The 15,866-nt window shown below is 51.4% G+C and overlaps 4 protein-coding genes across 4 annotated transcripts; 2 read left to right on the top strand and 2 right to left on the bottom strand.

Annotated features, from left to right (window-relative positions):
• Positions 1 to 218: 218 nt before the first annotated feature.
• On the bottom strand, positions 219 to 1,615 carry INS49_014583 (uncharacterized protein; the record flags this gene model as incomplete). Its single annotated transcript, XM_043175273.1, has 2 exons — positions 219 to 1,552; positions 1,612 to 1,615. The coding sequence occupies 2 exons, from the start codon at positions 1,613 to 1,615 to the stop codon at positions 219 to 221; spliced, it is 1,338 nt and encodes a 445-aa protein (XP_043020230.1).
• A 2,974-nt stretch (positions 1,616 to 4,589) lies between these two features.
• Positions 4,590 to 9,481, top strand: INS49_014582 (uncharacterized protein; the record flags this gene model as incomplete). The annotated part of the gene is made up of 2 exons (XM_043175272.1): positions 4,590 to 6,744; positions 6,828 to 9,481. The coding sequence occupies 2 exons, from the start codon at positions 4,590 to 4,592 to the stop codon at positions 9,479 to 9,481; spliced, it is 4,809 nt and encodes a 1,602-aa protein (XP_043020229.1).
• Positions 9,482 to 12,632: 3,151 nt separating this feature from the next.
• INS49_014581 (uncharacterized protein) lies at positions 12,633 to 13,243 on the top strand (the record flags this gene model as incomplete). The annotated part of the gene is made up of 2 exons (XM_043175271.1): positions 12,633 to 13,067; positions 13,175 to 13,243. 2 exons carry the CDS (start codon positions 12,633 to 12,635, stop codon positions 13,241 to 13,243), a joined length of 504 nt encoding a protein of 167 aa, XP_043020228.1.
• Positions 13,244 to 14,140: 897 nt separating this feature from the next.
• Positions 14,141 to 14,603, bottom strand: INS49_014580 (uncharacterized protein; the record flags this gene model as incomplete). Its single annotated transcript, XM_043175270.1, has 2 exons — positions 14,141 to 14,395; positions 14,493 to 14,603. The coding sequence occupies 2 exons, from the start codon at positions 14,601 to 14,603 to the stop codon at positions 14,141 to 14,143; spliced, it is 366 nt and encodes a 121-aa protein (XP_043020227.1).
• Between the last annotated feature and the right edge of the window lie 1,263 nt (positions 14,604 to 15,866).

Here is a 15,866-nt window from a genome sequence, read left to right as displayed (position 1 = left end):
ATGCCAGTGTTGATTCAGTACACCGAATCGGAAGTCGAATATTTTGATTCTAGTTCTTGATGATTACTACCCAGAGGTTTCCTTTAGCCCTTAGGCAGGCAAGCCGGTCAGTCGGCTACTCTCACTCTTCGGAATACCTGATACTTGTGCATACCCATTTGTCTTCAGAGTCTGAAACAACATAGTCTTGGTAGCCTCAACGGGTAGAAATTTCAAGCTCATGCTCCTGGCCCCAACCCCGCCCTGCCCGGGGCAACCTCGCTGCCAGCTACTCTCTCAGTGTCAGACACAATCGAACCATCACTACGGACTGACACATCCCTAAAGTAGAGCTCAGTGACCCCTGCGGCCCCGTTCGTCTTCCCTCCAAACAGAATTTCCTGTCCGACACTAGCAACGGCATAACTACCATTCTGTGCACCACCGCCTGGGAACACCAAGCGCGTGCCGGATGCCTCCTGAGAAGTCGAGAGGGACAACTCTGTGATATTCGGCACAACATCTGCCGTCGCAGGCAGGACTGAGAAGACCTGCAACCCGCTCGGGAAGACATCTTCCTCGCCTACAGTCCTGCTTGTGTCTTTTGAGCGGCTGAGCACGGTGTCTGTGCGTACTGTGCCGTTGGGCAAGGCAAACTGCGTGGAGTTGACAACCAGCGGATACGAAGCTGAGGTTGAGAACTCGATTGCATCATCGCGGGCCGAAGAGGTAGTGGCACTTGTTTTAAAGTGTACGCTCGAGGTATTCCCGAAGTCGCTGATGAAACCCGTGGCGGTGGTTGTGACATCCTGTGTCCAAGTGGTGTTGACTGGGCCGTCAGGGGTTGAAATGGAACCTGAGATACGAATGGAGCGCGTGACAGATACATCGTACTTGAGCGTCTCGTTGGCGCCCGTTGCGTTCTGCGTCAGGCTTTGGCCGAGGGTGATGACGGGTTCAATAGCATCAAGGGTGGGCGCCGGTCCAGTCGTAATGAAAGAAGCATCATCTTCAGTCCAGACGAAGACCTTGCCGGACAATTGCCAGTAATCACCAACGCTTGTGGACAGGGTTGCCGAATCATTTCCGTCGTCATCAAGTCCCACGACTCTGAGTGTGAAGTTGTGCGGTGCACCGTCGCAAAGTACCGGCAAGAACGGCGAGATATCTACCTCGGCCTCTTTCTCGTCGAAAACGTCGATTCCTACTATCGGGCTCCAGAAAGAAGGGCTGAGGCCTCCTGTGAAAATTATAGGGAAAGGTGCCTGAATCCCTGCCAGCTGGCCGTCGATGAAAAGTTGGATCTCTCTGTAGGCGGAGAATCCGCCCGAGGGGTTCCCAGTTGCGTTGAACGAGAGGGCCGTGGAGCTGGGAAGATTCGACCACCAGAATTCCTCATCAATTTGCCCGCAGGCCTGGATTGTGAAGATGGCTTTTCTGGCGTTGCGTGGGAAATCCCTGACAATAGTTGTCGCATTGTACTCGGCCGTGTTGAAGACACTTGGCTGAGATTCATTTAGACCTACCCGCCTGGAGATCGGAATTATTTTGTCTGCGTTGGAAGAGAGACCGCCTGGTGCTTGAAAGAAAGTAACCTCCAGTGTTGTGTTGAATACGCCGTCCAACTGATACCCATTTTCACGTCAGTCTCTCTCACATGAAAAGCAAGTGGATCAAAGAATCTGAAATCATACATTTTCATTGATCAGATTGCCAAGGTCGAAAATGACCCTCTGTGGTTGCCGCCACAATGGCAGAAACGATGAGGCGTCTTTGATCGCTGTGTATGTCACTCCATTCCGCCGAGGTTGAGCAGTCGACCAGCGCAAAAGCTCGGTATTTCCAAGGAATCTGTACGAATGTAAACCGTCAGGATACGACCATTTTCTCGTTCGAGTGAGGAAAGGCCCACATGAATGAGAGTCGATCAAATTGTCTGCCGATTGTCTCGACCGTGAGGTTCATGACAGCTGTGTTGCTGTTCCCCAAGCACTCCGGCGGTGTATATTCACCCACAAAAGGCTGGTTGAAAGAGTTTGCGAAAGATCGAACAGCCAGTGTCACCTTGCATTCCTCGGCTGAACCTGCGTCCACGTTTGTCTCGATACTAGTGAATGGAACTGGCCTTCCGGCTCCAACAACCTGCCCATCCCATCCTAGGACGGGTGGGGCGACCTCGAAGACCTGGGACACTAGACTCGAATTCGGGAACTGTCGCTTACTGAGGTGGCGATCATCTGCTAGGAGTATGTCCCGTTCATAGTGACGATGTGGGATGCCCACCCTTGGCGCAGGACTTGCGGACAACACTGCCGGGCCGAAGAGGAGCAGAGAACAGAACCAGAACATGGCTCGTGTTCAAGAGCGGTAATAACGAAATATATTTTGGTCTGGCGATCTCTATGCGTGCAACGCCCCCAATCACTGAAGTCAAGAGCCGTCCGGTTGTTGGGCTCGAGGGCGGGCCAGTATCCGATACGAAACCAGCGAGGTGGCTCTTTCCTTCTTGTATCAGGTAACGACAAACCATGCTAACGGGGACATTACCTTATAATAAGACTGGGGTGGAAACCAAAGCTCGAAATAGAGGAACCACACAGTCGAGGGGAAATTGGGTGGACCTTCTGGTCAAAGTTTATTTGAAATTCAGATGGATTCGTTCCTGTCTTCTTGCATTCAGGGGCTTCGGAGTGTCGGGACCACCCCCACTCCCCAACCGACCTTGACTGGTTGTACGACTTGCTGGGAAGCCTTTCTCCATTCGTCAAGCTCTTCGGAAGCTGCTGTTCATCGGACCAAAGTAATCCCAGTCATAAGGAAAAGACTACATAGCTTTGGTGACTGAGTGTAGTTCGCTGCGTTTGTCCCACGCATTGAGGCTTGGCGCCGAGTCATCCCCATGCTGGGATTCAAGCTCTGATACGAAATCATGGGGTCAAGATTTGCCCAGTCATCGGTAGCCAAGGGTTTGGCATCACTATCGCCCGGCTTACACGAACCTCGTCCATACCATGGATCGTTGCCTCATGCAAATGCAGACTCGGGTGGCTGGAGGGGCACGTAGTTGTCATGGTCTTGATATGGTGGCCGTTGTTTTATCGACTCATAAGCTATGCCCTCACCGCGCTTCATTCAAGCCAATAGACTAGCAGGCGGCTGCGTCCTTCCTCCTGTATCTGTCGTGTCTCAACTCAATGTGACTGAGATAATGCGATGGAAACTCACTTCCTGCCCCATATCACTCTGGAATCAGCTACTTTTTGGGAAATAAAAATGGCTGTGTGGCCATCCTCACAAGTATGCCTGGAGCAAGGTGTGCACCCTGCAAGAATTTCAGAATACTTCAAAAGGACTGTGAAATCCAACGTGACGGCCTGGCTTGTCTTGTAAAGAAGGGCGTGTCAGATGCCAGATTCACAGGCTCAGGTCTGACTGAATGACCGTTGATTACGTAGGAAGTGATGGTTTTGGAAACTTTGTTTTTCTTTGCTTCGGGCCACCACCCTGGAAATTTGCCCTGGCATTTCAGACTGGGCGGGCGAGGGAAATGTTTCAAATCAGTGATCGAGCAAAGCCTCTGGTGCAAGGCTGTGTCGAAACTGTGTGCTCTGGCTTTGTTCAATGTCTCAATCGAGTTTTCTTGACACCACAGGGACAAGGGCTTGGTTCATGTGGCCTTGGACAGATATTCTTGTGTTGAAAAAAAGGATACATTTAAAGTAAGAAAACAGAGATTCGCACCCGCAAAAACAGAGGGTACACCCGTACATACAGCCCCTAGTGCACGAAATAGCAATTTACACCCCCAGGGCCAATTTACACACCCAATTTACAGCACGCCCAATCTGCAACATATTTAATTTGCAGTATAGCCAATTTACATACTCAGGGCCAGCTAGGTAGGTATGAAAGTTAGGTATATGAATTAGCTCTAGGCGTGTAAGTTAGGTGTTGAGTTAGGTGTGCTATGAATTAGGCATGCGAATTGGGCTAGTGGGGTAATGGTGGGCTCTGATTGGCTGCAGTGTTGGGGGGGGGGGGGGGCGCTGTATGCACGGGTGTACCCTCTGTTTTTGCGGGTGCGAATCTCCGTTTTCTAAAGTAAACGCGCTGGGTGTCTTCCCTGGCAGTTTCGTACTGGAAGAAGGCGAATTCTGGCTTTCTGTTTGGCTTGGACATGCAAGGCCCGAACATCTAGTTGGCCAGGCAGCCAGCCCTTTAGAGCCGAGCTTTGACCCGGTGGAAACAAGTGAACCTTGGTTTTGAGCCACTTTACAGCCGTCTTTCTTCGTCTGTGATGGTGTATAAGGCGGTAATCCACTAGATTGCCCACCCACTATCTTTCTATTTATCCTACCTAGGTCTCCCACCGTGTGCCTTTGGCAACAACTGAAACACGAGCGTTGTCTTTATGACAGACTGTGGACCCTGTCAGATTTTACCTGCCAAAGGCATACCACATCCAGTGTTTACTTAATTGGGCACATCTCTCCCCACTCTATCACTTCTATTCCGCGAAACGCGTCCTGGTGAACCCCATCCAGAAGCCTTGCCAACCAAACCTGCTGCCCACTACTATGCATCACCCGTCTTGAGGCCCAGCATTCGAGATGGATAAGCAGCGCTATCTTGTCGTTATTGTGCGTCCGCCGTCAGAAGTCGCATTTGCGTCCCCTGGCAGGCGGGCGTCTCTTTTGGTACCTTTCAGCCCTCAAGCAATCATTTCGACGTTCATCGATGAACTTTGGAAGCGTCTTGCCCGACACGACGGGGCCATTCCTCTGACCGCCGAGACTCACAACGTCTCCCTCCACCTCGAGCACGAAAATGGCCCTGCCATTGATGCTGAGGATCTTCTGTCCGATGTCATCGTTGACTGTCAAAAGGAGAAGATTTACGCCGTGTTCTCAAGGAAGCGAAACAGTGCATCTCAAATCCAAAGTCCTCGAGTACACATTCAATCTTCTACGATGCTCCCTGGCCTCGCCTCACTTGCTAATGTTGTTCTTCTGCAGGTAGCCCCAACCTTCATTCAGACGAGTGATCGTGAGGAGGGCAGCCTCTCTTTCCGCATCGTTACCCCATCGACGGCCGAAGACCGAGACTCATGTCCCATCCTGAACGTACCGATATCCGCCACTGTCCGCCAGTTACATCTCTGCATAGCGAACGCCATCGGTTGCACATCTCTACCTCAAGAGAATGTGGAAGCTTGCGAGTGTAACTGCACCTTGGCCAGGGCCCTGGCTTCGGGACCTTCTGACCCAAGTCATTTCCTGGTCATCCACGGCAAGAGTGACGTAGTGAAGTTGCCGCTCGAGGCTGCTACAGTGGGTTCCCTGCAGCAAGCACTCTTCTCCAGATTTGGCCAGGATCTTGAGACCAGGAAGAAAATCACTTACAATGGCGCAACGCAAGATCCAGACGACAGCAGGAATTACACCAAGACGCCCGTTGTCTCAATCTGCTCCAAGCAACGCCACGTACCAATTCACGCACGGGTTGACCTCGACGGTAGCGATAGAATAAGACCACAGGTACTCGACCTCCACACATCTGAACTGCCCATCCATCCTGCATGCTTTGAATCTAGTATTGAGGCGCTGGGTCTCAGTGCTGTTGCAGTTGATGGCATCGTGGATATTTTCGCGGTTCTTCGCACCTCTTCTGCCGAGCCCCCTCTCCTGAGAGGGAAGTCTGCCATATTTCGGGACTTGGCTCATTGGGAACCGTCCACTGCCCAGTCTGATCGAGGTATGGCAATGTTCCTGTCTACTCTACGCGTCTTCGCCTCTGTACTGCAGGATATGCAGAGCGAAGAAAGTGCCCAAGATGCCGTGTATTGGGCCTTTGACGAGCTTACTCGGTTCCCCCCGGCACTTCGTTGCCTGCACATGCTCGTGAGCGGTCAGACGCCGACAGTCTTTGACTGCGCTGCAATGAGTCAGTCATTGTTCGAGGTTCTGAAGACCTACGTGGAGATGGATGCAATTACCCAAGATCCAGCCCGCCTCTTCGAAGGCTCGCGGCTTGCTTTTGGGTACATTTTGCAGTCAGCCAAATCACTTCGCAGAATGATGGACGCCAGTGTATCCGACGGTGAAGACGTGGCGAATGAGCTGCGTTACACATTGGCATTTCATACTTATGACATTCGTGATCACAAGACTCATGAGCCGGTCCGTCAGGCCCTCCAGACGTCAAATGGTTTGGTTGAAGCGAAGCTGTTTAACTCTTTTCAGGATGAAGGAGTTTTGGCCGCAACCCACTTGCAGTCATTTCTTGTCGAGGTTGAAATTGACCCAAGATTGAGTCGCTTTGCTTTACAAAGCGGTGGCATCTGTCCCGAGGTAACCGTCTTGTCCTTGAGTGGACTCAGGGACGGCTACGGATCACGAGCGAATACTCCCCATTGCGCTCTTGATCTTGACCCACTCTGCGACTTATTACACCTGGCCGATATGTGTGGCCGAAACGGCCTCGCTGTGCATGGGCCCAGTCAACTGACGTCTGCAGCCGAACCATGTCTTACATTCGATCGCAATGCACACTTGGCAGTCTACACTGGTGAGCAACCATGTGGCCGGCCGGGTCATTCCTCCATTATTTTCCGACCACAGTATGGCGAAGAGACAATCGACCCTTCGGTCATTGAACAACTCATCGCACCTATTATCAAGACATACGAGCAAGAGGGATCCACGGTTTTCGATGCTTTTGGGGGCGCGGAAGTGAGAAGATTGCAAGATCCAGATGAGATCATCAGTAAGTCGCTCAGCATTTGTGCCAGAAGCCTCATCCTCACCCAATTCGCTGTCATATGAGTATTTCTAAAATTTGAAATGAAGTGTTCTGCGTCGATTCCAGTGCCAGCATGCTCGGGGCCACGGATTTTCGCGAGGTGAATCAAGAGAGAATCGACCTTGGCGAACAAATTCCTGCAGAGGACGAACGTCACAACGCGCTGTCTTTGGAAGAGAGCAAAGTCCGCCTTGTGGCCTACGAGAGCTTTGGAGACATGATTGCCATTATTGCTATGGCTTCCGTTCAACTCAAGGATTGGATGACGAAAAAGGTTTTAGCCCTCCTCGTATCTCTCTTATCTTCCGAGATCAACAAGAAATCCGAAGCCTTGGACAAGGAGCGAGGATCTGCACCTGGGCCCGTCTGGCGTGCGCGAATAGATAGCTTGGAGTCTGATCTGCAAGCGCTAAAGGCCTTCCGTGCTGGTCTGAAGATCAACGAGGAAGCCCTGACTCAATTTTTGAGGTTTCGGGCGAGTTGTGTAAACCCAGATGCTGTCGAGCGGTGGACGTGGTCTGTCGGTGACCCAGTTCCTGCAGTTCCCGGAGCAGCGATGATTCCAATGTTGCCCTACGACGTCACCGAGGTCCCGAGCCACCTCAGATGTCCAATTTCCCACAATTTGATGGAAGATGCGGTGGAGGCCTCTGACGGTCAGACTTACTCTCGCAGCGCAATTCAACAGTGGTTCGCCATACGCAAGACGTCACCGCTGCACGGTGCGCCACTTGACGACCTCTCACTCACTGTGAGGCCGGACATTCGAGGCGAAGTGGTCTCCTGGGTTTCTGGCACTGCTGCTTCCGACACTTCCGACGTCGTCACCGTGACCTTTGACAGTCGAGTTGGCTCGTTCACGAGAACTATTGCTCGTACGACAAGCTCGAGAGATCTTTACAGACTTGCATACCGTGGGCTTCACGCGAAGTTTGAAGCATTTCAACTTTCAGTTCTTGGGATGGGTACGCTCTCAACGAGCATGGGCATCGCCGTGTCATCCATAGGGCTGAACGATTCCGACCACATCACGGTTAGAATACCAGAAGATTCAGATACCTTGCGGGTAGGAGCGGGGGGATCTTGTAACGAAACTTCGGAGATGTGCCTAGTGAAGGTCTTCAGGAGCAATCTAGAACAGCTCTTCGGATTCTGGGTTCCTAGAGATACCACTGATTCGCTCGCTACGCTCATTTGGAAGTACTGGCGACACCGGCTGCGCACAAAAGGCCATACGGAGCCCCGGATGAAAGAAATCCAAACAAACATTACGGAGAGCGGTGATGGTTGGGTCCATGTCCAATATCGAGATGCAACTGAAAAACTGGCAGTGTACCTCACACAAGGCCACTGCACTGGACAGCTAGAGCCCGAAGACGCCTGTACGGGGAGTACAAGTATTCTTGGATCGCAGTCCAGCCACAAAGTTCTCAAGGTCATGATCGGTGAACCTCGGCGGGACTCCTGGAAGCACAGGATCACACGTCTCGACGTTCTGAAGCAAATGTTTGAGGCCCTCATCAATCGGATGTTGGCATACGACTACAAGAACCATGTCGGACTTGTCAAGTTCTCGAGCCATGCCCAAGTCGTAATGCCGATCTCGCATGTCTTGGAGAACTTCAGACGAGCTACCAACGAGCTGAAAGCTGACGGTGACACGGCTTTGTGGGATGCCCTAGCTCTTGCTGGGGATCAGATAGAGCAATACGCGTCCCGATTCCCCAACGCAAAGAAGCGCATTGTTGTCATTTCCGACGGAAGGGATACCAAGTCGATCACAAATACAAGTCACAGCATCACCTCCAACCTTCTTCGGAAAGGAATCTCAGCTGACAGTGTATCTCTTGGTGACGAGGACAACACAGACCTGCGCACACTGTCGTACCTGCTTGGTTCATATCGATTCCATCCGCCGTCATTGACTAATGCGCTTGCGATCTGCGAGATGGAGCCTTTCCTGTCTCTTTCTCAAAGACCACCAATTGTATTCCCTCGGCATAACCTGGCCTACTCGCCTGACTTTGAAACTCAGTTTCATATGTCGAGACTACACGCAACAGCAACGCTGGTCACGGGTGACACAGTGCCGCCGATCAGGGAGCATCCAAATATGGAAGACGACTTTGTGCAGTTGAATGCTCTCGCCTCACGTGGCAATGCTACCTCTACGGGAGCCGGTGCACCAGCAGGCAACAGCATGGGTCGCTCGAGGCTGCGCGTGCCACGCCTGATGAATGAGATTCGCACAGTTGCAGCCCGTGGGGTCCACGCCAAATACGACGTCTACATCAGCACAGCTGATGTTTCCTTCTGGAAGATCGTCGTGGAAGGGCCGGATGATAGCCCGTACTCGGACGGAGCATTCCTGTTATATCTCCACGCAGACGACGAGTACCCAAGGCTGGCGCCCAGGGCACGGTTTGTGACGAAGATCAAGCACCCCAACGTCAACGCCCACGGCAGAATATGCCACAGCATCTTCGACCGCGACTGGACCAGCGATACGAGCATGGGTATCGTCATTGACACCATTTACGGACTACTGTACCAGCCTGAGCACAGTGATCCCGTCAACACGACGACCACGTTGAGATTCTTCCGCGACCCAGTCGAGTTTGCTGAGGAAGCTCGGGAGCACACTCGGAAGCACGCTTCGAAGACGCGTGAGGAGTGGAAGGCTGAGATTTTGGGCGAGTGATTGTGCCTTGAATGTGAGTGGGACTAACTGAATTTGCACTTCGGGGGTGGCAATACCTAGGTCGGGCGGTGGTTGATCTTAGTTTTGCATCAGCACACCTAGGTAGCTCACTTGCACTCCTCTTATTTTTGGAATAGCCGTAGTCTCAACTTCAAGTTGTGCGCCACATCAAGATGTGTGCATGGATTGTTCCATGATTCTCAAAGCGTGAATGCCATGTTGATCCCACCCTTTAACCTTAACGGTGCTGCCCCAAGAGCGTCCCATGTCTGTCCTCCACCATGCCTGTAAGGTAAGACAATATTGTCAGCTCGATTGTAAGCTCCAACCGCAGCCTGAACGCTCTCTATGATTAGACGATAGCTAGCCTTCTTTCGATGTTGTCGGCCAACTTTATCGAGAACGCGCTGGCTGTGCCGCTGTCCCCCAGATATTGCCTTGATTCGACTGCATGTTATTTTCCAGCACACAAGATTTGTATGACTGCCCTTTCTGGACGTGTGTCATAACTATATTTCTTTGCCTCACAGCCTTGGTAGCCCCCGCGTGCGAGGCGGTGCGTGAACGAGAGACTTTGGCCGAATAAACCTTTAACCTGCTGATTAAGGAAACACCTGATCATTCCCCACTTGAAAGGCGTGAGGCACAACACCAAGTTAACATTTGTAAGAGTTTGTCAAGCCTTGTCAATGCCAATACGGCTAAAACCAAGACTTAAAGGGTGCAGATTCATACGCATAAATACATTTAATCTTGGCAGCCTTGCACCCCAAGTCCTCAACTACACTAAATCACCCGCAAATAATCTGGATGGAAATATCATGCCGCACAACCGGATCGCTGAATTTGGCCACAGGGGCTGGGACAGCTCTGCCATCGTCGACGCTCTCTCTACAACGGAGCTCCTGTCACAGTTCTACACAGGGCCAGCTTAGACACGCATAACCTCCGAGCTGGGGTGAAAAAAATACAAGCGGACATCGACGACCACGAGGCCCTGATTGCCGCCCTGCAAGACATTGATATTGTCATGTAAGTTTGACCATCAAATAACCCATATTTATCTCAAGCAAATTAATTGACATCGCCCGTTGCTTGTCAGATCCCTCGTGGGCCACGAAGGCGTCGAAAGGCAGCATGCACTTGTCAAAGCAATCCCACACACTCAGGTCCAATTATTTGCGCCATCAGACCTAGCGGCCCGTTACGACGGACAGGGGCTCCAGATCCCTGTGAATAAAGCCAAAGACGACGTCGAGAGGGCAGCCGCAGAGGTGGGTATTCCAATCACAGCGGTGCTACCCGGAAACTTTTGCCGAATTTGCCTTGAGCACAAAGTGAGTTCTTTTTCGTGACTGTTATTTACCACCCGCGTGATCCGTACTCGCGTGTTGACATTGCACAGGGCGATGGGTGTGGACATCAAGTGAAACGGGATCATTTTCACTAGGGAGAGCGCCGAGCGCAGACTGAATTTGTGGTTAGTCTCTACGTGTAGAAGCCTTTTCAAAGAAAATAAGGTCTCGCATTTAAATTTCGAGACCACCAAGTCGATGAGGGCGAACAGAGAATATCTCTGACAGCCACAATCGGGACTCTGAGCTGACTCGTCCCGTCATCGTGCACAGCCTCAACAAGGCCGAGGGCGAGATAAGTGACAGTCTGAGATCGGGAAGTCCCTTTGCCCTAGCCTGGTACTGTCGCAAGATATGGGGTGATGGGATGCAGGCGGGTATGTAGAGGATCTGATGTCTGGGACGTCGGTGGCCACCGCAAGGTCGGCATCCGCGAACTCATAGTTGATGGTCAACTCGGGCCGTACCGCGACTTGCCTCCACAGGTTAACGAGTATTTCGAGTCCACATTTCAATGAATCATCTGGCTTGTAAAATATGGATCATGGCCCGACACGAGAATTTCGAGTCTTCCCCCTGAATTTGCCCGAGCTGCCTACTCGGTAGGGCTTGACTGTACAAAGCAGTATCTGAGCACCTCGAGCGTTTCCCATGGCGAGAAATTTAGTAACAAGGAGCCGAGCAGTGTTGTGTTGTTCTGGAGCGGGTGTTTCGAGCAGTGGATGAGTGAGGACATGTTTAGCTTGATTCACAGAATACAGCCACTCCTTGGTACGCCACGGGATACGATCCAAAGGTGCGGGCAATCCGGTTTGTCCGGGTCAGAGTGCGGCGTCGGGTGTGGTATACCTGCACTGGGGAAACCCGTCGTGGGATGGTAACCATGGAATAGTACGTTCCTCTGAGCTAGGCATGAAGAGTTTTCAGGGCATGTCGATAACAAGACCTCACCGATGTAACTGAACACTGACTGTCTACACAAATTTGGTGTGCCGCCGTGTACGCCGTCGCAGAAGCGATTTCCATCTTCACGGTGGCTCTTGCTGCTCTCTGGAATTGTTTGAATAAGTTGTCATGGACTTCTTCACACAATTGACTCGTGGCGAGTTTTTGGTACAGGCCGGGGGAAGTTTCTAGCCAGATCCAACGTGAGATTCAACTAGTCTACTGGTCTTGGAACTTCTTGGCTTGCTCTTACTCTAGTCTCGTGTCATCCTACTCTTACCCTAGTCCCGTCTCATCGTGCTCCTACTCTAGTCTCTTCTCATTCTAGGGAACCTTCCTTAAATTGTGTCGTAGGCTTCCAAAAAAAAGTAAACAAACAAATGTCATGAAATGTCAGCCCTAGTTGCAACTAGGTAAGCGTAGCTGGGAGGACCCGAGCCTCGGAGGTCGGGCATCTTGCTGCCTGGAATTCCCACTATAACGGCTTGCTGTAAGGTTGTCGCGGAGATGTACTATGCCCAGCCTCACTCTTACCTCTTTGAGCATTTCGAAAAGCTCTAACTGGCAGGTAGCATTTTCGGTTCATGTGAATAAAGCGCATGCAAGCATCATGTCGGTAAACGAAGCACGACGGCATCGGCTGTGCCTGTGCAGCAGGCAATGCTCCCTGAGAGTCAATAACACCAAACTTCCAAGACTGCGAGTGCGAGCCTCGAGACCGAGCCTCGAGTTGATAATTATATAAATGGGCATCTTCTCCTGATATCAGGTCTGGCTCTTCACCCTCATCACTTCCATCCACATCTTCCTCATCATCCCAACAGTTTCAACCCACCTACCCCCAGCCCAACATGCAGATCACCGCTGTCCTCCTAGGCCTCGTTGCCTCCGTCTCCGCGATCGACGCCTACTTCCACAACTCCAATGACTGCTCTGGCGCCGCCGCCGTTTGCACCAACATCAACCCTAACTTCTGCTGCACCGGCAACTCCCCCACCGTTGCCTACCGCGGCGTCCCGACAAACTGGAACATCAACGCCCAGGGCTTCTCCAACGGTGGCTGCGGGTCGCCCAAGTGGCTGGCTGAGCTCCGGGGCCAGAACTGGGTGTGCATGAGTGTCAACTCTCGGCCCAACTACACAGGCACGTTCTACTGGTTTGCCGGCCGCAAGCGTGCTGAGAATACTGTCTGCGAGGGGGAGGTCAAGCCCGATACGGTGGTTCTTGCGGATGGTACTACACAGTATGACATTGTCGGCTTGGATGATGCTAAGGTTGAGGAACTGGTGAGTACTCTATTCCATATTTTCGTCCACCTGCCAGCTAGAACCGGCATCACGTCGAAACTATGAGATTTTGTCGAAATCCTGTGCTAACTGGTCTTCTCACTCAGCTTGCTATTGCTGGCTCTGGAGTTGGTCCCGAAGATATTCCTGAGGAGTTCCACGTGCTGCGCAAGTAAAACAGAAGCGCAAGACCCCGGGTGCGGAGGTAGAATCGATAGTGTGGTAAGATGAAGGAGTTCTCTCTGGGGGAGGCGGGCGAGGATTGCGGAATGGAATGTGGCACTTTTACCTTCACCTCAGGATACGGGCTTCATTCAAAAGTGTATTTGTCGGGAGGAGTCTTGTTGTGTGCTCAAAAGCAAAACTCCCATATCTTCAAAATTTAAATAAGCACGGTTTCCAACCTCTTTCCTCCAATTCAGGGTGGCCTTCTATTTCCTCCACAGAGCAAACGCGACGGCTGGTGTTGTGGGAGAAGCAACTAATAAGACTGTGGCTCCGGGAGAATAGGGCAGCCAGGCTGCTGCTCAGCAATGAGATTGTGTGAGCTGGCCGTTTGATAGAGTGTTCATGGTCATTTCCACCGTTTTTGTGCGCTTGTATGCCGAGGGCTGGGCTGTCATCTAGTTGATATCGAATTCAATGCCTGAAAGCTCAACTTTCGTTTACTCTAGTAATTACACAAGTGTAAACGCTGAGGCCCCCGAATCCGGCTCTATTGTGCACTTTGAGAAAGAGTAATATACAAGAAACCGTGCTAATTAAATTCAAGTGGAAGGATGCCATCAGATTGATTTGCTTTAATTGGTCCCATTTGAGGGAGTAAAGGTCAAGGGCCCATCAAGGGGACTCTGCGCGATCAAGTCCTGAACAATCGAGCCGATGGTTGTGTCGATCTCGACGTCACTTGGCCTCCAGCCGAGCTCAACCGGAATAGTTCATTCCCTTACATGACTGAGCAAATGCACAAGAATAGGGTGAAGCCGACTTACGGAAGAAGTACTCATAGAACGCTCTATTCGCAATGGGCCTTTCAGGGTGACCCCAGATAGCCATCATCATTGCATTTTCCCCTACAATGACTGGAACAGAGCCTCGGTGATGTTGAAGCCGGGGTTAACCAGGCTCATGTCAAATGCGTGACGGGCTCGTGCATTGGCCATTGTAGCAATGTCGATGGCTGTCGAATTGCCAAAATAACTGACAAGGTTGTTGCAAGTTCCTTCATCGAATCGATTGGTCGGGTTGAAAACGGCGTCCCGTCTGGACAGGCTACCATCGTGTTCGATGACACCGTGGGTATTGTGAAGCATATCGAGGTCGAAGAACTAAATATTGCGGAGCTGTATTAATTTCAGACCTTCGACATGGTGTCACCACAGCACAAATGAGCATAGTGCTTGTCATTGAATGTGCATTACTGACCGTAGAATTCGGTACGGGATTAGATGCAGCTATGCCAGTACCGAAGGCGTCGATACAGAATGCCGCGCTGATATTGAAAGCATCAAGACAGGCCTGAACAGAGACTGGCATTGTTACATTGCGACCATTGTGCGGCACGAAGTCGTGGTTTGCGAGTGTGTTCATTACCGGGCAAGGAGCACGAACTAACATCTTGTTATAAGAGAGGGAGAAAAGAGAGTGATGCATGAGACTCAAGGACATTTGGAGGGATGCATACCATCTCCCTTGCCGGGGGCTTTCCAGTTAAAATGCTTCTCTGTCAGTCCACTACAAGGTGCGTTTGAAGTTGGCCGCAGGGAATTCCGCAGGCTCCGATCGGTGCGAGATTACCGATGCCATATGAGGGAACCCAATGGCGAGAGGAAGTGTGACCACAAAGAGGACGGAGGAGGAAAACATGATGTGTGAGGATGGGGGGCCTTTCTGTGATGGTATGTGGTTTCTAAGACGTCTGAGTTTCTCACTTTCAGCCTTGCGGATGATGGCTTTGCGTTTAAAAATCCGCCAAAGCCAAACCGACATCCTCCATTTATATATGTAAAGCATGGACGCGCGACACAGACCCATTCTGCGTGTCCAAGACCATCCCGTCATTACATTGCATCCGTGTTAATCAAGTGCCAAGATACAGTCGTCAGTCATGGCAGGCTTCAGCCAGGGATCGATGTAAGCCATTAGCCACAGCTGACAATCCTTGAAGATGTCATTCGTCTTGCAAAACCGATCCAGCCCTACCTAGGTGGGCTGAGCCCCAGCCCCACATCGTTCAAAACCGACAACGACAGCGACAGCGACAGCGACAGCGACAGCGACAGCGATAACGACTACGAAGTGGTCCCGGGGAAGGGGCGGTGGTTAGATCTGCATTACTTAGCACAGCGACAGTGCTCATATTTGTAGAGGCTACATAATTGCAATAGCAGTTGTCCCGCTCGTTTCCTTTTTATGCTTCAAGTTCGCTTTCCTTTAGTGCCCTTTAGTATCCTATCAAGCCAGTGAATGGCACATATGGCCAATGTGTTGAAGACAATGTAGACGACCATTGTTAATTCAACCCATCCTCCAACAACGACACAACATCTTGTGGCAAGAATGCTGCGGCGACGCTGTTCCCATACTTCAAGACTCGCTTCTGAGGTCGTAATATTGCGAACGGGTTCCAGGAATCATGAGCGTCGCAGGCACTCCACAGCTTCTTTTGTTACCAAATGATCTTCCGTATGCTCGAGTTATGCTCGAGACCCGGCTATGTGTCGGTGGGATCTCCTGAAACAATCGTGCCCCCCGCAGCCAATTCGAATTTGTTTCCAATGACTGTGTATTAGCATGTGC

This window comes from Diaporthe citri, assembly GCF_014595645.1.
Source record: "Diaporthe citri strain NFHF-8-4 chromosome Unknown scaffold_8, whole genome shotgun sequence".
In the NCBI taxonomy this organism is placed as follows: domain Eukaryota; kingdom Fungi; phylum Ascomycota; class Sordariomycetes; order Diaporthales; family Diaporthaceae; genus Diaporthe; species Diaporthe citri.
Note: the sequence above shows the minus strand (reverse complement) of the source record. Positions and strands in the feature narration are given on the sequence as shown.